The sequence below is a fragment of the Pocillopora verrucosa genome, chromosome 10 (genome assembly GCF_036669915.1).
Source record: "Pocillopora verrucosa isolate sample1 chromosome 10, ASM3666991v2, whole genome shotgun sequence".
Lineage (NCBI taxonomy): Eukaryota > Metazoa > Cnidaria > Anthozoa > Scleractinia > Pocilloporidae > Pocillopora > Pocillopora verrucosa.
The window spans coordinates 2,577,664-2,598,416 of NC_089321.1; the positions used below are offsets into that span (position 1 = coordinate 2,577,664).

General features: G+C 37.8%; 1 protein-coding gene across 1 annotated transcript; it reads left to right on the top strand.

The window, feature by feature from the left end:
* Positions 1-34: 34 nt before the first annotated feature.
* LOC131791217 (methionine--tRNA ligase, cytoplasmic) lies at positions 35-20,750 on the top strand. The gene is made up of 29 exons (XM_059108551.2): positions 35-276; positions 807-841; positions 1,657-1,715; positions 4,050-4,149; positions 4,700-4,828; positions 5,566-5,641; positions 5,743-5,858; positions 6,496-6,580; positions 7,190-7,239; positions 7,518-7,624; positions 7,852-7,968; positions 8,620-8,695; positions 9,540-9,667; positions 10,509-10,598; positions 10,853-10,904; positions 11,313-11,372; positions 12,122-12,196; positions 12,324-12,369; positions 13,039-13,195; positions 13,683-13,746; positions 14,255-14,372; positions 14,819-14,952; positions 15,611-15,690; positions 16,306-16,437; positions 16,826-16,930; positions 17,962-18,073; positions 18,386-18,457; positions 19,030-19,200; positions 19,967-20,750. Exons 1-29 carry the CDS (start codon positions 66-68, stop codon positions 20,132-20,134), a joined length of 2,925 nt encoding a protein of 974 aa, XP_058964534.2. The 5' UTR covers positions 35-65; the 3' UTR covers positions 20,135-20,750.
* The last annotated feature ends 3 nt before the right edge of the window (positions 20,751-20,753 follow it).

Consider the following 20,753-nt stretch of genomic DNA (forward strand, 5'->3'; position numbering starts at 1 on the left):
TTCTCATTCCAGTCTTTCTCGAAGATTTAACCTGGTTTATTCACACGTGAAACCAGTTTCGTCAGATGGTTAGAATCTTCTCTGGGTTCAATTCTGTCGCTCTCCTTCGATCTGTGGTACTTACACGACGTTTACATTGTCGTAGTTTCCTATCATCTCAAATTAGTGAAATTATGAAGCTTTACACCGACCGAGGAAATCCATTTCTGCTCAGCATTTTGGCAGCAAAAAATCTAGCAGGCGTTCCCCTTACTGTTCAATACATCAATTATGAAGGTCAGATAATTTTTTCCTCTAAAAATAGGAAAGCGAAACCGGAACTGGTGTAGTTTTCTAGCGTTCACCCAATTCTGTTTTTTCTTAGCACTAGATATGTCTTCTGAAACGACTACAAGTTCAGATCTAAATATGTCATGGTCCATGACTGGGAATTACGCCTCTCTTTCCATCACCTTCATATATTTCCTCGTAGTAAATTCCTTTCTGATGCAATCAGAAGTTCGTTAGACTTTGGAATTGAAAGTGTGAAATTGGGATTTGGATAGAATGTTGTAAAACTGGATTGGCAACAAGATAAACGAGCTGTAGATTTTAAATAAAGAGAAGCTAATGTCCCCCTAAGTACTCTCTCCAACTATAGCAACAGGTATTTGTTGTTCAAATTTAAAACCTACATGTATTCAGTTTTATAAAATATATTCCTCACTCTCATAATTAATGCAGCAAAAGAAGTATAACAAATTAATTGATAATAGTTTAATTGGTTATGGGTATAATAACAACACTGTGTTACCTTTCTTTATCAGATGGAAGCAAATTTAATTGTCCTGGAAATAGGAAGGTTTGTTCAAAATATTTTATTTCACATGAAATAGCTTTGTCAAGAGTGAACCCATTGCTCTTGAAACTTGTTCCACTTTCTCTATCATGAACTAATCAGGAATATTTGATATATTAAGAAGGAAATATATATATGTATATATATGTAAATCTTGATTATAGTCTCTCCTTGCCATATAGTGCTCAATGTGTTTGTAGAGCATGGTATATCTGAAGGTTAGACAAATCAATAAGACATAACTTTTTTCATTAAAGCTGACAAAGCAAGCAACCTTAACAAAAGAACTGAATTAATTTCCAAATGCCACCATGAGAACAAATACTCCCCAGTGAACATCGACATCAGATTAAAATAGACATACTAATTCACTCACTGCTATATATGTTTAAACTTAGTGAGGTGTACTCCTCATTAAAATCTGTCTGATGATCATATAAGTGTGAAACTCAGTCACAGAAAAGTTATATCGAATTGATTTGTCCAACCTTCAGAGATATATATATATATATATATATATATATATATATCTATAATATATATAAATCTATATATCTATATCTATATATCTAAACCCCTGAAGAGTGAAGCGATTCACGAAACAGGCTTGTCGGGAAATGTAGTTATGTCCCTTTTTTCCTCTCATAATATAAATCTATATATATATATATAAATCTATATATATAATTAGCAGCATTGCACTGATGAAGCCCAGAGGGCTGAATCAGTACTGTCTACAGTTATACATAGAACTATATATATATATATTCAATAACTTTAGAGAGAACCAAAAGCTTATTCTGTAAATTTTCTTATAGCTTCCAGTCCTTGAAGCTGAACATGGAATTTTATTATACAGTACAAACAGTATATGCAGGTATACAGGTTTGGAAATATCATAAAAATATAGCATTTGTGTGTAATGATCAATATTTTATCATGACATAAATTTCTGATTTTATTTTCTATCACTCTAAAACCTAAATACATCAACTGACAAATTAATTGATTATTAAAATGATTCATGAATTAGTTAATTAATTGATTGCATAGAGGATATGGGCAGACCTTGGGGAAATGGTAGAATATAAGTTGTGATCAAATTAAAGATAAATTCAAAGTGGCAACATTGTTTATGTGTTGAATGTTCACTGACTCCCTGAATCATGCAGAAACTTCTTGCCATTGGAAGCTCTTATCAGAGCTCATTGGCTCCCCAATCAAGCAAGAAACTACTTGTGATCAGGAGTTCTTATGAGAGCTCATTGTCTCCCTGATTCACACACAAACTTCTTGCAATTGGGAGCTACTATCAGAGCTTATTGATTCCCCAATCAACCAAGGAACTACTTGTGATCAAGAGCTCTTCTCAGAGCTCATTCACTCCCTTATTGACACACAATTTTCTTGCAATTGGAAGCTCTTATCAGAGCTCATTGTCTCCCTGATTCACACACAAACATCTTGTGATTGGGAGCTCTTATCAGAGCTTGTTGATTCCCCAATCAACCAAGAAAGTTCTTTTAATCAGGAGCTCTTATCAGAGCTCACTGACTACCTGATTGACGCACAAACTTCTTGTGATTGGGAGCTCTTATCAGAGCTTATTGACTCCCCAATCAACCAAGAAAATACTTGTGATCAGGAGCTCTTATCAGAGCTTGTTGACTATCTGATTGACACACAAAATTCTTGCGATTGGGAGCTCTTATCAGAGCTCATTGTCTCCCCAATCAACCAAGAAAATACTTGTAATCAGGAGCTCTTATCAGAGCTCATTGGTTCCCCAGTCAACCAAGAAACTATTTGTAATCAGGAGTTCTTATCAGAGCTCATTGTCTCCCTGATTCACACACAAACTTCTTGCAATTGGGAGCTGTTATCAGAGCTTATTGATTCCCCAATCAACCAAGGAACTACTTGTGATCAAGAGCTCTTCTCAGAGCTCATTCACTCCCTTATTGACACACAATTTTCTTGCAATTGGAAGCTCTTATCAGAGCTCATTGTCTCCCTGATTCACACACAAACATCTTGTGATTGGGAGCTCTTATCAGAGCTTGTTGATTCCCCAATCAACCAAGAAAGTTCTTTTAATCAGGAGCTCTTATCAGAGCTCACTGACTACCTGATTGACGCACAAACTTCTTGTGAGTGGGAGCTCTTATCAGAGCTTCTTGACTCCCCAATCAACCAAGAAAATACTTGTGATCAGGAGCTCTTATCAGAGCTTGTTGACTATCTGATTGACACACAAAATTCTTGCGATTGGGAGCTCTTATCAGAGCTCATTGTCTCCCCAATCAACCAAGAAAATACTTGTAATCAGGAGCTCTTATCAGAGCTCATTGGTTCCCCAATCAACCAAGAAACTATTTGTAATCAGGAGGTCTTATCAGAGCTCATTGACTACCTGATTGACACACAAACTTCGTGCAATCTGGAGCTTTTATCAGAGCTCATTAACTCCCTGACCTAAACAGAAACTTACTGTGATTGGGAGCTCTTGTCAAAGCTCATTGACCCCCCAAATCAAGCAAGAAACTACGTAAGATCAGGAGCTCTTATCAGAACTCACTGAGTCCCCAATTAACCAACAAATTACTTGTGATCAAGAACTCTATCAGAGCTCATTGGCTCCCCTATCAACCAACAAAGGACGTGTGATCTGGAGCTCTTATCAGAGCTCATTGACTCTCTGATGACACACAAACTTTCAGGTTTTCTTGGTGTTTCAAAAAGCACTTCACTGCTCCTAATGGCAAGTCACTGACCCCACAATCTGTGACTACAAAGCACTTACTTAGCAATGATCTCTGGGTATCAGGCCGCCATAATCTGATCTAAAACCTTTTGAATAGAGGGTGTGTTATGAGGTTGACATTCTGACTACATTCACATGAAACATTCAATGTGAAAAGTTTATTTAGGATGAGTTAGTCAGTTAATATTCTAGTGTACACATCCTGATACAATCTTAACAAAAAGAACCTGTGCTATGCCAGATACAAAAAACCACTCAAAAACACTCTTTAGATGTGACCAAACAACAACCCTTCAATTGATTCTGATGATGTCTAAGGTTGTAGAAACACCACTGTACCCTCCAAAGACTACTCTTTCCTGGACAGTCTAAAGATACAATCACATATTTTGATTTTTGTGAATTGATGAGCTCTGGTATGTATCGCAGTAACCTTTTCATGTATAGGTATCTGTTGGACCTCAAGAGAAACTCAGAAGAAACACCTGACCCCAGCAAAGAAGCAGTTGTTGATCAGTGGGTGGAGTGGGAGAGTATAACCTTGCAGGTTAGTTTATTTTGTTGGAATCAAAGAATCCTTGGCTTTTATGACAATTATTATAAATTCCTATCACCGGTATATTCTACACAGTAGATCTATAAGTTCACCATAACTGTTTTGTTTTAAGGTGACTAAAAGTCTTGTTTCTGATGACCATTTTATAATTTTAGGTTTCCAAATGGCAAATTTTAAAAAGAGTTGAGTTTAAGGGTCTGAACAGTGAAAGTTAAGAGTATAAAGGTTAAGGAAATTTCCAAATCAGCACAGGAGAATGAAGGATGGAGAAGATGAACATGAACTGCATATGATCAACTTAAAGAATTTCAGATATTTTTTTTTAATTGGGCACCAAGGTGCACATCTTTTGAAAAAGATATTTTAATTCATATGGATTGGGAGAAACCATGCATTACCTTCCATTAGGCTTTGCTAAGTGATGAAAGTGACAATTATGATAAATTTCAATAAGTAACTTTTATTCTTCCCCTTTGATTTTTAATGTTAATATTTTGTTGACTATTAATTGTTCATTGGCAATCTGTCATTGTTCTTGCAGCCTGTACTCTTCAAACATCTTGTATCGTCTATTGGCCTGGGTAGGCAAACAAGCGGTCACTTTGATGATCTGATGAAATTACTGACACATGCTGATCAAGCCTTATCTGCTCACAAATTTTTCTCTGGGGTGGGTTCTTTTATAAATAATGTCACATTAAAAAAGTTTTGTATTGATATCCTAAGAAATTCTTACACCATGCAAAGCTACTTTACCAGCAAAGGCTACAAAAAAAATACCAATGTAGAAATTGGCAAAAGATGACCTGGTAATAGCCCTTCTTTAATTTCTGGAAGCCCTTTGTCAAGAGAGGGGATACCCTAAAAGGTGTTTAAACTTGTTTTTACAGGTTATTCAGTGAGAATAAAAATATGGTTTAATGTAGGAAGAGTATTTTACATAGCAGCTGACACATCAATCTTTTTAGTATCTATATTTTTGAATAGTAAATGAAAAAGAAGAACAGGGCTCAAAAGGTACCTGTAACACAATAGGCCATTTTTGATATGTTAAAATTCAAACTTGGCTCTGAGGCTTGTGGGAATAAAACAAAGGAAATCACATCAAGGTTGAGGGGTAAACAATTAATTTTTTTCATTTTATTCCCCTAACCTCAGAGCCATGTTGGAATTTTAATATATTGAAAATGGCCTATTTTTGGGCCCCCATTTGACACCTGACGCTTTATGTGGCATTTTTATCAAATTGTGGAAATCCTGCAAAGCCACACTATTGAATAAACTGCACACTATTTGGTTTAGATAGAATTAAATAATGATAGTAGAGGCAATGGTATATGAGGATTGAAAAAGCTTGCAAAGGATCAACTTAGTTGACTCTGGATCAATTGTTCATTTACTTCTCAGGATCAACTTGGTTTAGCAGATGTCATTCTTTGGGGTTCACTTCATCCTTTGTTTATCTCTGATTCAAGCTTCTCTGGTAATAGTCATTTTTATTGTGTATTCTAGTAGTCTAGTTGCAATTTTACATTAAGTATCAAATATAGGTAACAGTACTTGTTTTTATTTATTTACTTGAAGCTGCAGATCCTCTGATGAACAACGTTAAAAGATGGTACGGCCACCTCATGTCTCAGGATGTTTTCCATAAAAGTTCTTCTGAGGTGACAGGAGGCAAAGGAGTATCTACTTTTAAGGTAACAAAAAGACAAAAGCTAGACATTTGTATAAGGGTAAATTTCAACAACAACATAATTTTCATGGGTCAAAATTCTCAGAGAAACATGGAAATGTTCCAGAATTTACCTTCTCCCCCTTAAACAGGTGAGACACTTCATAGCCTGATGGTCTATGTGGCACATATAAGACCAAAGGTCCAGTTTCAGGAAATGGCCTTCAATCATTTTGATATATTTTTGGGCAGTACACTTTATTTACCTACCTACCCAAGAGTATTGGGTACCATCCGATTGTTAGAAAACCTGACAAAATACGGTGGGTAACCCAAAATCTCACTAGTAACACTCCTCACTGTCTGCCATACAATTCTTACGATGTTAGTTTGAACATTTTGGAAAATCTGGAGATTTTTACTGCGTAAACCAATAATCCTCTAATTGATAATTTTCATTATTCTCATAACTTGTAAGGAGAAATTCTGTCTTGGTCTCTGATGGGCTTTAAAGGGTGAAGTCTCCTACAGGTGGGTGGGGAGGGAATGGATTCGCTACGTTGATGTTGGTCATGATCACTTGGCTTCTACAAAAGACTTTTCCCTTCACAAACGGGGCCATTGCTAATTTGAGTTAGAGATTATCGTTCTTCTTGTTGTAGGATTCTTTGCTGGCCATGTCTGGAACACAGGTTCCACCAAGTTCAAAACCGCAGGAAGTAACGAAATCAAAACAGAGTATAAAAGGTATCAGCCTCAATACAGTGTAGAGTCATCATTCACCAAATATTAAATGAAACTTACAGCAGCAATACAGAACAAAAAAACTGTTTACCTCAAATCCTGTCATTTTTTTCATCATGCATCATTCATTTTGATCTTTTTTCTTTTCTTTTTTAGCATACTATTTCATTTTGATATTTGGTCTCCTTAGCGTAGAATGTTACAAAACGTGATTTCAAATATCGTGACTCAGCTACTTAAAATTAGGGTTGTCCCTTCGCGTGAGTTAGTTAATAGACTTCTTGTAGTTTACTTTCCCTTTATGTGTGTTAGGGTGATAAACTGAAGATATTGCAATTTCAGTGATTAACTTAATTCAATATTCTTTATGCTTCTCGTGTAAGGTAATTCTCAGTTTACTGAGAATGCTTTATAGCCCGTGCTAAATTTCTGTTTGATAAGACAATATCAATAGTTTTTTACTCAAACCTTGTTTATAAAGGTAAAAGTCGCCTGAAAGAAATCTAAAAGATCTCCAGGTGTTTGAGGTCTCACTTCAGCTTCCGAAAAGTCACAGAAAGATCCAGAATGGTGTTAATACAGAAATCTCTGTGTGTGCTTTTGTTTTTTTAGGATTACAGCCACCTCGTCAAGAAAAAGGGAATGGTGTTCCACAAGACGAAGTATGTTGCTGGTACTTAATTTAACGGGACTTTCAATTTGCAATTTTGGAGAATTTTCAAAAGGAAAAAAAACCCAAGTATAAATTCCCACATAATTGGTTAAAGAAACCCCTGAGATTTTTTGTGTCTTGCTTTAACCTCAATGTTCTATGTATTGTTACTGAGCTATGCGGCATGAGACTCTAATCCTTCCCACCCCAACCTCTCTTCCACTGCTCTGTTTGATCTAACGAAACATGATATCATGGAACATAAACAGTCGTCTAAATTTGTTTCAGGCAGTTCAAGCCAGAGTTGCTTCAAGTGAGGAAATCGCTGAAGCTGTCAAAAACTGGAATCAAGGAGGCAAAAATCGGCCGAAAAGTCGCCGGCTTGTGGACCCAATGTAAGAACAATTTTAATAAATGAGCATTACTTTCATAGCCTTACCATGGAATGTCACGCGACGCTCCCCATCCTAAAAATCAATGTCACGCGACGCTCCCCATCCTAAAGAGCAGTGTCACGCGACGCTTCCCATCCTAAAAAGCGATGTTAAGGAGACTTCATATCGCGTTGTCCACATTTTTTCCAACCTTCGCCAACTGACTTCCGACTGACTTTCTTTCACAGTCTACCCATTGAAGGAGAAAAGAATATCCTTATCACGAGTGCCTTGCCCTATGTGAATAATGTGCCTCATTTGGGGAACATCATTGGCTGTGTCCTTAGTGCTGACGTGTTTGCCAGGTACGTTAACTAGTAACGCGAGCCATGTTCTGGAGGAGGTTGTCGTTAAGAACTTTCTCAGCTCTCATTTTTGATGTGAATTGCAATCATTGAAATCCAGTGTCTTATATTTACTCAGTTTGCAATGTTTCCTACCAATTTTACCCCTAAACAAAGCTTTATTATCCTCAAAGTTTATTTCGTGGCTGATTGCTTTTGAAATACAGTGTACGCGCATGTGATCGTCTTTTTTTTTTGTTAGAAATTAGAACTGAATTTTTGTTAGAAATAACCTTTTATTGGTATGAAACCTTTAAAGCGTGACTTCTTCCAGATGATGAAAACTATAAATGATTATACATAAAACTAATTTTGTCGACCAATTTTATTTCCTGACGAATCTCGAAACTGTCAAAGTCAAGACTTTGACACAGGTCGGTGAACTAGTTAGGAATAGTAATCACTCAGATGAGCAATTCTATGAATCACATTGAAAGGATCCGATTAGTAATTTCAAAACGGACGAAGTGAAAAGGAATATTATGTGGAGGGCTTTCGTATTTATGGGTTACATATTTTATGCAAGCATGTTAGTCCCTCAATAAAGATAAGCTTGACTGATGAAGAAATCTTTTTACCACAGTTTTTTGTCGTCTCTGCATTGCTTCCTAGGTATTGTCGCCTTCGTCAGTACAACACGTTGTACATCTGTGGAACGGATGAATATGGTACAGCCACTGAAACTAAGGTAAAAGGTCGCTCTTAGGGGGGACTAACGCTGAAAACGTCAGCTTTAGAAACTCTTTACGGTGGTTAATTTACACTATCGACTCATTTTATAAACCGAATTATCTTATAGGCTGTTTAGATTTTCATAACAGCTCCTTTGTATTGAGTATCGTAAAACCAAAACAAATCAGAGCTGAAGTAAATATGAAAAGCCAATTTTGGATAAACGGAAAATCGAGAAAACTGCTTGAAGCGCAAGAAACACGAGCAAACAAATAGTTTTTTGTAATTGTTTTACAGCTGTTCAGTGGTTGAGAGAATGACGCGAGTTTTGTTCATTCTTAAAGAAAACCAAGCAAAACTATCGCATTCTCGGATTTCTTTGTACGGTCAAACGAATTTGAATCACGCTGAATCAGTTCTTATTACTGAAAAGGGAGGCGAGAAATTTAAATTCTGAAAATGCTTTCGGACGCTTTTAATAGTCACCTCCGACTTAATTGATTCGTAGTTGATTACGAAAACAAATGTGTCTAAAAAGGACAAGCCACTGTCTACTTTTCAACAGCAAACAGGTTGTACACCCGAATAATTTTAAAAAACCCTGAAAAACTTAAGAATGATTTTGTACATCCTTTGTTGGCCATCTTATTTCTTTTGTCTACAATAGGGCTGTGCTCTATCAAAGGCAACCAAACTTTTGTCCTTGTATAACTTTGCTTTATGAAAGCCTTTAAAACTTAGGCATCTGATGATTCCTCTAAAATCACACCTTTTTTTACTAAACGTCTTTATAATGTCTTCTGTAGCACTGCGGTTGGTGATGTGAAGTGTCAATTTGACTTTCTTGTTGTTAATTCCAGGCGTTAGAAGAAGGTCTTACACCTCAGCAGATCTGTGACAAATACTTCAAGATTCACAAAGAAGTCTATGAGTGGTTTAAAATCAAGTTTGATTTCTTTGGAAGGACAACTACACAACAACAGACTGAGTAAGTTTTTAATGCAACATTTTAGCTGTTTGCCTCTCACGTTTTCAGAATTTTCGAAACCTTTGTGAGTCTTTTCCTTGCTCTCTATATCCCTCAAGCTACGGAAGCGTTTCCCAATTTCTTTTGCATAAAGCGACTAAAAACGATCCCCTTTCTCACAGATGGGATGCTGGCTCATCGCTGGTCATCCCCTCACCGAAATTCTTCGAGTTTCCCTGACATTTTCAAAATGTCTGATACTCATTAAAATCTAAGGTAGAGCGAGAGGCACCATTCGATTTGATCCTTGAATTCTCTGATAAAAATGTAAATTCTTTCTGAAATTTGAACACTTTATCCAGTAAATATGTGATGGAGAATAGACAAACTCATCAGGTTAAAGTTGTTGTCTTGATTTGGCCTCAAACCCTTTTGCTTCTTGACAAGGAAACGTAAAGAAGTTAAAAGGGAAAATTACGAATATGATTTGCGGAGGGAAAGGTTAAAACCCTTTAACTCCCAAAAGTGTTTAACATTTAACTTCTCCCCATAATTTCTAAACATTTTCCAGCAAAACGAGTGATGAGGATATTCAAACCTATCGGGTAGAAGTTGTCATTTGTCGATTGAACACCAAACTCTTGTAACTAGTTTACAGGGAAATCTGTAGCTGCCAGAGGGGAGAATTAACAACTAGATCTCGGGAGCTAAAGGGTTGAATGTCTTGCGTAAAAACACATCACAGTCGCCTTGACTGAGGCTGAATACCGAACCTTTGATACCGGTGTCCAACTTGAAACTATTAGGGTTTTGCGTTTCTCCCATCAAGCTAATGGTAATAAACTTGTTCTGTTGTCACCAGAATCGCTCAGGATATTTTCTGGCGTCTTCACAAGCAAGATCACTTAGTGGAGGATACACTAGAACAGCTGCAATGTGTTGACTGTAAAAGGTTTGCCTAGCTCTTACTTTTTTGACCGCCAAAAAGTTTTTGTGTAATTCTTCGGGTGGAGGTCGTCTGAGCGAGAGCAAATGACCTCCGATTATTTTTTCATATCAATTACAGATTTAGAGAACTTCTTAACTCCTTTTTGGTGATACCAATTGATGACAATTTCTTTCAACTTTCAAGTTTCTGCAATGCTACATTTTTTTTTTGCCAAAGTTGTCGTTAGTGATAATTCGTGTCTTATTTTGTTATTCCAGATTTCTGGCTGATCGTTTCGTTGAAGGTACCTGTCCTTTCTGTAACTTTGAGGTGAGCTTTATCTGAAGACTTTAAAAATATTTGTGTGTACGAGAGATGATTACTGTTATTTAAAGCTGACTGGCCAGACTGCTCCATTCTTAGAGAGAATTCTGTTATTAATTAGAGCTGTCAGCCACGTGGGTCAATCAATTCCCAAACTAAATCAACCACTCTTAGGGCATTTTCTGAAACAAAACTCAAAATTATAGAGGTCTCTCCACACAATTCAAATTAGTTTCTAAATTAGACCGTCTGGCCGGCAGTTCCTGCTAATGTCAAGCACCCAGTTTTTCTCTCTTTTTGTACTTTTGACCTTAAAACCCCTCGGGGACTATTACGCGTTTTTCATCCTTATTGTTGCCAAACAGTTTACAAGATCGTAAGAGCGACTTAGCATTATTCTGTCGGTTTTTACAGGATGCCAGAGGGGATCAGTGTGATTCTTGTGGAAAGCTTATAAATGCCATCGAACTTAAGGTAAGACAAACCAAACCCTAGTGCTAGATAAGAATTTAATTGTTTTGATTTGATGTTTAGGTTCCTAATGTAGATATGCTTGACAATTTTTACTCTTTGACTTTGGTTGGGACATCCATGAAGGTTCCAATCACATTTTCATGATAAAAGGGAATTAGATCTCTCAAGTTTGTGTTTTCTTGTCATGCAAGATCCTGGATGTAACCTTGTGTTATAGCCTGTCTTGTAGTCAACAGCTATCAATGTTAGCAAACACACTTAAGTAGTGGCCGTCGTCTAAGTACGAAAGCATGAAGATTTTAAGTTATAGCAGAGTGCTAAAAAGTAGCCATATCAGTAGTTGGAGACAGGTGGTATCAGTTGCGGAAATAGCTGTGCAGTTAAGAGCTTTGTCGTCGGGTAGTGTTTTCGTTGTTTGAGCTGTTTTTCAGCTGCGGTGGCGAAAGAAAGCCTACTTAAAACGCCGACCATTGTTTCGCTGGCAAATTTTCAAATTTTGTTGCGACATCCAAGGCTCGCATTTGATCGGCTATCTGTGATTTCTTTGATTATTGACCAATCAGAATGTCTGATTTGTTACTTTCTTTGCACTGAATTAACCCTCTTCTGCACTGAATTAACTCTCTTCTGCACTGAATTACCTGAAAACTGCATTTATCTTAACCAATCAGAACTGAGTAATTTTTCCATGTATTAGGTGTAAAATAAAACGGGGGACTTGTAACAATCTAAATGACATTACCTTTAAGAAACCTAGGTGTAAAGTTTGTGGAGGAACGCCAAAAGTGAGAAGTAGCAAGCATTTGTTCCTCAACTTGACTAAGGTATTGACAGAATGAATTATTTTTCATATACATGTCAGTCTTTATTTTGGGCTGTTAGATTGTACGAGTCTTCAAAAGTTTCTGGTAAATATCTCATTTAGTAATTCCTTTCCCTTTCAATTTTTAGCTTGAATCATCGTTAAAAAGTTGGGTGGACAAATCGTCTACGGAAGGTAAGATAGATTTTTCAGTCCTGAACACAAGCCAATATTTCACTTTGTTATCCAACAGCACAAAGTAGAGTACAAGTAACGCACGAATAGAGTATCTGGACATTTGTTTGTTTTGTACTGTTAAAAAAACCTGTTTAACTATTTGGCTGCGCGCGCTCCGCTTCTCTATCCGCTTTGCTTTTCCCGCCTTATGAGAAATGAACTGAAAGACTTAGCAGAAAAAAAAGCAGTTGGATCATGAATAACTTATTAGAAGTTTTGGTGAGTAGTATCGCTGAGTATTTTTTTATGAGCAGGCTCGTCAAAATATGGCACATCTCATAAAAATACTCAGCGATACTTCTCAGCAAAATGTCTAATAAGATATATGTCTCAGTAAGATTTTTCTTCATGCGCCTTCCCATTCACTTATGCAGGAATTTTCGAGAACTTTTCACCGTGTTAGTTTTCTACAGTTCCGCATGTTTACACGATATTAATGGAAAGGGACGTCTTTGGGGAATTTTTTAGCCGGAGATGTGTTTAGACCAAACAGTCGATATGTCTCCGCTTTCAAATAATAATACCGAAATAGATACGGGTCATCGTTCTTCTCAAGAAGTAAGAAATATTTAAAATCTCTTGTAACCGTCTCCACACTTGTCTTGTCCTCTTTTGTGCTCTTTCTAGGTACATGGACGTCAAACGCGCGCCATATTACCCGGGGATGGATCCAGGAGGGGCTCAGACCAAGGTGCATCACGCGTGACTTAAAATGGGGCACCCCGGTTCCTTTGGAGGGATACACAGATAAAGTCTTCTATGTGTGGTTTGATGCACCAATAGGGTAAGAAGATATTTCGTTTTGTACTCATACATTTGTTTTTAAAAGTCCAGATTGTCACTTTTGTGGAGGACTCCATTTTTGTGATTTTGCACATTTCTCTTTCTCTCCCCCCCCCCCCCCCCAATAAAAAAAAAAAACCAAAAAAAAAGATTTTCGGGTCCGCAAGAATAAGTAAGCATAATAAGTAAATATTTACACGAGGGACTTCGTCTGCACTTGAAAACGGATGCCACACTTTTATGTCTGCCTAGTCAAATCGTAAAATTTTTATCTCTCATTTGGGAAAAAAATATAAAAAAAGACCGTAAGGTTTGCTTACAACCTACGTAGAATGCCTAGAAATGAGGTGTTTGTTACTCATGTCATTGTCATATACCGCTATAATCTTTACACCTGTTCAATTTTTTTTCTCACTTGTAACAAAGGTTTTCTTCGACTTGTCGCACAGTTTTATAACTCTCTTGTTTCTGTTTCTCTTGTATCTCAGATATCTTTCAATCACAGCAAATTACACAAAAGAATGGGAAAAATGGTGGAAAAACCCTCAACAAGTGAGTTAAAAGACGTCATTCGTCTCATATTCGAAGAAACACAACCGGCTGTGAATTTCGAAAAACACTGCTCTCCTAGGAAACTTTGCGTACAATTTGTTCCACAGTTTTGATACTCCAATTGTTGCAAGACAGCTCTGATGAAACTAAGCTTGGAGATATACGTTCACAGTAGGGGTCGCATGCAAGGCCAGTCTTTACGAATGAATATGCGACGCAACTTGCGAGAAAACTCTTCTTTGCCAGCCAAGTAATATGTTTTCTTGAAGTGAAAGGTGAAAGGAATGTTCAACCAGCCCCACCCCTGCTCCCCTTCCCCTAAGAAAAACCTTGCGATGACGCAGTTTGTTAAGGTCACTTTATTTCCCGATATAACTGTTCTTGGAAACAGCACGGCTAGGAAGTTCGTTTTAGCAATTCATTGAAATATCTAAGCACCTAGTAAGTTGTAGTATTAGCGGATACGAAGGGTTCTCTAACCGCATTATTCTATCTGTGTGCCTGACAGGTCACTCTTCATCAGTTCATGGCAAAGGATAATGTCCCTTTCCACACTGTTGTGTTCCCGTGCACTCTGATTGGTGCAGACGACAACTACAGCCTACTGAATTCCATTAGCGCAACAGGTGAGCACTCTTTTAGAAAAAAATTCAAATTACCTATATTCAGCTGTTCAGTCCAAAAAGAGAGTGCGCAGGTTCAGCTTATAGTTTGACCTCACACGCTGTCTGAATCAAATCACAATTTGACATGTTACAATTTCTTGTGACTTGACGGAAGTTTATTCTCTCTTGGTGCAAGCTAGTTTTAGTCATTAAGCGACTCGGCCTGAAAGACCGACGTTAAGAGAGTCAAACCTTTGATGCATGTTCCAAGGGACGTTGATATCATTGGCATTAATATCAGGATGACAGTCGTGGTTAGAGACCACCTTGTTATTCCCTGGCCAGAAGTGCGGGCATTATTTTGTGCAGCAACGCTTATAAACATTTGACGACGCCACTTTGCCTAGTTTTTCTCATTTTCCAAGAATTATTTTGTAGTAATGTCGATCTTCCTTTGTGATTCTCAGAATACCTTAATTACGAAGACGACAAATTCTCAAAGAGTCGTGGACTAGGGGTTTTTGGTAATGATGCAGCCGACACGGGTATCCCGGCAGACATCTGGAGATTCTACTTGCTGTATATGAGACCTGAGAACCAGGTAAGCGTACAGCACCTTGTTGCCAGCGTTCAACTCCCTTGAGTCCATCGATGCTTCATGTTATTAGGCACGAGCAACATCAAAAAGACTCAAAACTGAACACTTACCAGTCAGTAGTTTACTTTTTATCTTAATGTCATTGCTCCGAGATAGAACCTGCACTAAGATTTTCGTCAAAATCAACCTACTTTTTTTATCCTGTAGTAACGTAAATTTTGAGGTAAAAAGTGGGGTCCCGGCGTTCTTTAAGGAACAACAGTACTTTTTACATACCCATGCAATTCCCAGAATATTATGACGATTATATTTATGAGTACTTGCTAAATTCGTGTTTCCGAAAATTGTTCCTTTTCCTACACTGAGAATTGGTTTATGTTTATTTCATGGAAAGAAAGTGAGTGCTTAATTCCAAGAAAGAGAGAAAATGTTTTAGATAAAATGTCTCTCTGGTGTGCTCCTACCATAGAGAAAAAGGTGTCGATATTTAATGTACGCGCGCTTATTACCTGTGAAATTATGCACAATAAGGATGTGCAATGCAATACTTAGTGACCTTACAAGATGACTGCGGTATATTGGAAACTGTGGTACTTAGAAACTCTCAATAAATGTGCTTGCTAATATAGCAATCTCTTAGTTCTCTTTCTGCCATTAACAGGATAGTGCTTTTAGCTGGACGGACTTTGTCTCACGGAATAATACTGAACTACTCAACAACTTTGGTAACTTCATCAATCGGTACGTTGTTATTGTTTGGATTGAGTTTTAGAGCGTTTAGCGACTGACTGTCGTAGAACAAAACCTCAAGTTTTCATAGAGGCCGTTAACAACAAAGATTAAAATTAAAAGGACTCACTGGGTTTTAAGTTGCATCCAAACATCAGTATGCATATTTATTTTACGGTTCTCTCTTCATTTCTTATGGTACTGCCACGGTTTTTTTAAACAACACTCTTGAGCTTTTTAGATAGCGAGAACCTGCTGCATTTTCTTGACCTTTTTAGATAGCGAGAACCTGCTGTATTTTCTTGACCTTATTTATATTATTTGATTTAGCGGTAATACTGTGACGGGAGTTGAAATTTTCTGTCACACTTCAGTGCGTGCTTTTTAGCCAATCAGGAGCAAAACCATACACCAATTGCGAGTTGGTCGCCCGCAATTTCCCGCGCTTTAGGCAGTTTGCTTTTGATTACTTTGATAATGATATATTTATTTGTTCTGATTGGACACCGTGATTACTTTGGTTTTAGTCTCATGACGCGCAATCGAAAAGCGGTCTAATGCAACATATTTCCTAACTAACTTTCTCATTTCTTCATGAGTAACGATTACCTACTTTTTTTTCTTCAGAGCCCTCATGTTTGTACAGAACTTCTTTGGTGGTGCCATACCCATCATAGATTTGACTGATGAGGACAAGAATTTCATAGCTCTTATCAATAAAGAATTGAAGACGTACATCGATGATCTGGAGAAAATGAGGTGATTCGGGGGCTACAACGGGAAAAAACAACAACAAAAAGAATGGCCTTAAACGATAACCAGTATACAAAATAGTATACGTATCCCACTGTATTTTGTGGCGAGCGGTTGTTCAATATTCTGATCAAGTTTTGAAGTCGACATATTGGATTAGTGTCTTCAAGGAAAGCTGGCGCGAATAAAAAATCTTACTAGGGACGTGGTGGTGAGAGTGACAGACCCCTCATACCCCTCCCCTTCCAAAAGTTTGTGCGCCTCAGGTCTCTGAAGGAGAATGGGGCGTAGTTGATACCACGAACCTTTTTTTATGTTATTTCTGTTCAGTCCATTGTATTGTTGATTTATGTTTCGCAAACTTAGCCTAAATTCTTAAAAATTTTCTTGGCAGGCTCCGAGAAGGATTAAGAGGCGTGCTGAACATATCCAGACTTGGTAATCAGTATTTTCAATCCAACCAGCCATGGGTTCTCGTCAAGGGTAGCGAATCAGACAGGTAAACGTGCAAACTTCGAATAAATGAATTGAGTTCACTTGTGAAGCTACTTAACTAATAGCCTTATAGGAGTTTCTGTGGCTCAGTTGTGATGAAATTTTATTGTGACGTAACTGTGTCTTCTACACCAAGTAAGAGCCGAAGGTCTAATGTTGGATTCCTCATGGGGACTCTGAAATTTTTCTTTGTACCATGTTCGTGACAAGACGGGAAAACGTCTCTTTTTAGTAGATGCGCTTATTGCAAAATTACGCCGATAGTTAGTATGTCATTTGTTTTTGTCAATCCACGGGTTTCTTATTCCCCGGATCTTCTCGTCCCGCGGGTCTCCTCATCCTACGGGTCTTCTCGTCTCGCGGATCTTCTCATTCTGCAAGTCTTCTCATCCCGCGGGTCTTCTTATTCAGCGGGTCTTCTCACCCCACGGGTCTTCTCATCCTACGGGTATTCCTATCCTCAGGGTCTTCTCATCCTACGGGTCTTCTCATCCCACGAATCTTCTCATTCAACGGGTCTTCTTATCCCGCGGATCTTCTCATCCAACGGGTCTTCACATCGAAGGGGTCTTCTCATCCTACGGGTATTCTCATCCAAAGGGTCTTCTCATTCTACGGGTCTCTCATCCCACAGATCTTCTTATCCACGGATCTTCTCATTCTACTGGTCTACTTATCCCACGGATCTTCTCTTCCAACGGGTCTTCTCATCCTATGGGTATTCTTATCTAAGGGGTCTTCTCATCCTACGGGTCTTCTCAACTTGCGGGTCTTATTTAATAATGCAAGAAACCTTGTGATATTTCAGCGAGCTATGATCACCGCTGAAAAGGCTAAATTTTAGACGTACCGTGACTCTGCCACTTACCTTTTCTCCGCGCTTCAGGCGGTTTGCGTATCTTAACCTTTAGTTCGTTATGATAATATCATTTGCACTTTTCGGCAGTTGTGATAACTTCGGTTGAAATTTTGTGATTTTCACTGGAATAACATTCCTCAGAAGCAGTTGGTCGTTGTGTTTATATTTATCCCCAGGTCACGTGCCGGCACAGTTATTAGCCTCGCGGCAAATCTCTCCTGGCAGCTCTCTGTTCTTATCCATCCCTATATGCCAGGTGTAAGTGAAGAGATTCAACGCCAGCTACAGGTAGGTCCGTTTAGCGTGCAAAGATATTTCAAAATATTTTAGAAACTCTTTTATCACCAGTGGCGATTGACATCTAGATCTTTGTTGCTGCACACCAAATCGTAAAAAATAAGAGGTTAGGGCGGTAAGAACTGAGAGTTTTAACTGGGAATACTGTTCTAATAGACACCTAACTCTCAATTGATTACGTCAGCGTGTGTTAAGGGAAGCTATTGTTGGCAGTCAATTCTTAGGCCTGCAAGGCTTCTGTAAGTTATATTTTGTTTGAGAATTAAAGATTAAAACTCACCGACGCTAATCTTGGTGTTGTAGGTCTCCGACGATGGAAATGTTGTCTTGGATAACTTCATTCCTTATTTACAGCCTGGTCACAAAATTGGAAAGGTATGGACAAAATGTCATCATGTGTGGAATTGAATGACAAACAAAGCAAACATGCAATCTTCAGCCACTTTTTTAAGTTGTTTGAACACAGTGGTGGACTCTTTTCAGGTCTAAGCAAATGACAGCAAAGTAGAGGACAAATTAGCATGAAAAAGTGATCCATGAAGACCAGTAGTGTCACAGTCGAAAGGTCGATATAAACTTAATTGATGCCCTTACTCTGTATCGGGAGACAAACGATGGAACGTTCATTTATCTACAAAATCATGTTTTAAAAAGTAAACGTTTTCTATAGAAAAAATATTGGAAACTAAAGGTCACTTTAGTTGCTGTGGAAATGGAAGAGGTCTCTGAAAGATGCATGTACTCACAGCATCTGTTGTGGAGAAAAATACACTCAACCTCGTTCACGTAGATAAGGAGAAAATCCTGATCTTCGGGCAAAGTTCATAACAAAGTTTCGTCGGTTCTTTTGCAAATTTTTCATGGAAACCGCCTAGATTGACTTATTTTTGACATTAATTTGGTGTATTGAATGATACTAAGTTTGTTTTGTTTAATTTATGATTAAGCCTAAACCGCTGTTCCAAAAGATTGATGCGTCCGTTGCTGATCAATTTCGCGCAAAGTATGGCGGAAACAAACAAAAAAAACAAACGGCAGGCGAGGAAGCAGCTAACACTTCTGACGGGAATGCCGCTGACATGGACGTGGCAACATTGCAAGCAGAGATTACCAAGCAGGTAAGAAGCACAATGTGTCAGCCAACATGAAACAGCAGAGTGGAAAATTGTGTCTTGTTTTGATATCCATCGTCAATGATGCGCGACTAGTACGTGTTATTACCAATAACAGAGCTAGACAAGAAGGAGGGTTATCTCTCGAGTTTCACAAACACAACACTACGTGAAATATGCCTCATTCGGACGATAACACCACACAATCGACCATGTCACCACGTCAGATAAATTACTGCTCTGTTAGATTCCTACCCCTAATGAAAATATGAAAGAAAATAATGAATTTAAATTCTAGAATAGCTGAGGTATTAGAACAAGCTCTTTAGTCAATAAAATAGAAATTAAGAGTTCATTCATGTTATTATTATTTGTTTTTTTAAGTGATTGTCTTTGTAAGAACACCATTCAGTTAGTAACTCAGAAAATTACAAGTCAAACAATGAACATTATTGGAGAAGTGGAAGGCAAATCCATATTTGCAGGCGTTGATATGATTGTGGATAAGTAAAGGGCGTCAACCACACAATGTTCACAATTGTTTTAAACTTTGAACAGCATTTCTGCGTCTTCAGGTTAAGCGAAACAATGTGAAATACCCAAATAAAAATTCAATTTATGGGCCCTGAGATAAAAACGCTTGATTCATCATTACGTGGCTTTACAATCCTCATACGACATTTCGGATTCAGGTACATCCTACGCTGACAAGAACTACGCTCCAATTTGGATTCTGTTTCATGACACTAACAAAACTGAATATATGTTTTAGGGCGACAAGGTTCGTAAACTGAAAACGGAAAAAGCTGAGAAAGAAAAAGTAGACGCTGAAGTGGCTATTCTTTTGGCGCTTAAGAAAAAACTGGCCGTCGCCGAGGGAAAAGATCCAAACGAACAAGAAAACAATTCAAAAGGGAAAAAGAAAGGAAAAAAGAAATAAATTATTGATACTGTTTGTGTATTGAATACATGGCTTACAGTTTTAAATCTTTCGACGTAGACCACATTTTTATTCAGGTGTAATGATTAAAAAAAATAAATGAATCGAATTGTACTGACCCAGCCACCGGGAGAGGAGCTTGGAGTAATAGACTACAAAACATTCTTCAAAACCCGAGGTTGCGTCTGCGTCTGCGTCGTCCAAATTTTTCAAAATGGCGAAAGCAAATAAAAGTCTCCGTCTTCTATACTCTGTAGTTTTTGTAACTTTGCATATACTCCTTGAAACGAGAGTAACTGGTTCGCAAAACAATCTTGATGGAATAGTTAAGAAGTATTTAAAACCAAGAAACTTTTCATGACATAAAATTTTCACTGTAATACAAAAGTGTCATAATTTATTTTCATCATTATGTCCTTTCGTATGCGTGAATAAATGAAATTAACTGAAAGAATTACATCCTGGAGCGTAAAGTGCTATCCGTGGCTGTAACAGTTTAGAAGTCCAGTGCTATTCTTTGGATACATGATATCTCTATCAAGTGCTGGAGTAACATTGTAGGCTGAATTATTTATGCTTGTCTGCGAACGTGACTTACAGGCTTACTCTAAGGTATTCC

Coding starts and splice junctions, on each gene's coding strand:
- LOC131791217 (XM_059108551.2), top strand. CDS start 66: ATGGTTAGAATCTTCTCTGGGTTCAATTCTGTCGCTCTCCTTCGATCT. Junction 842..1,656: donor ATTGTCCTGGAAATAGGAAG/GTTTGTTCAAAA, acceptor ATTTTCTTATAG/CTTCCAGTCCTTGAAGCTGA. Junction 11,373..12,121: donor TAAATGCCATCGAACTTAAG/GTAAGACAAACC, acceptor ATTACCTTTAAG/AAACCTAGGTGTAAAGTTTG.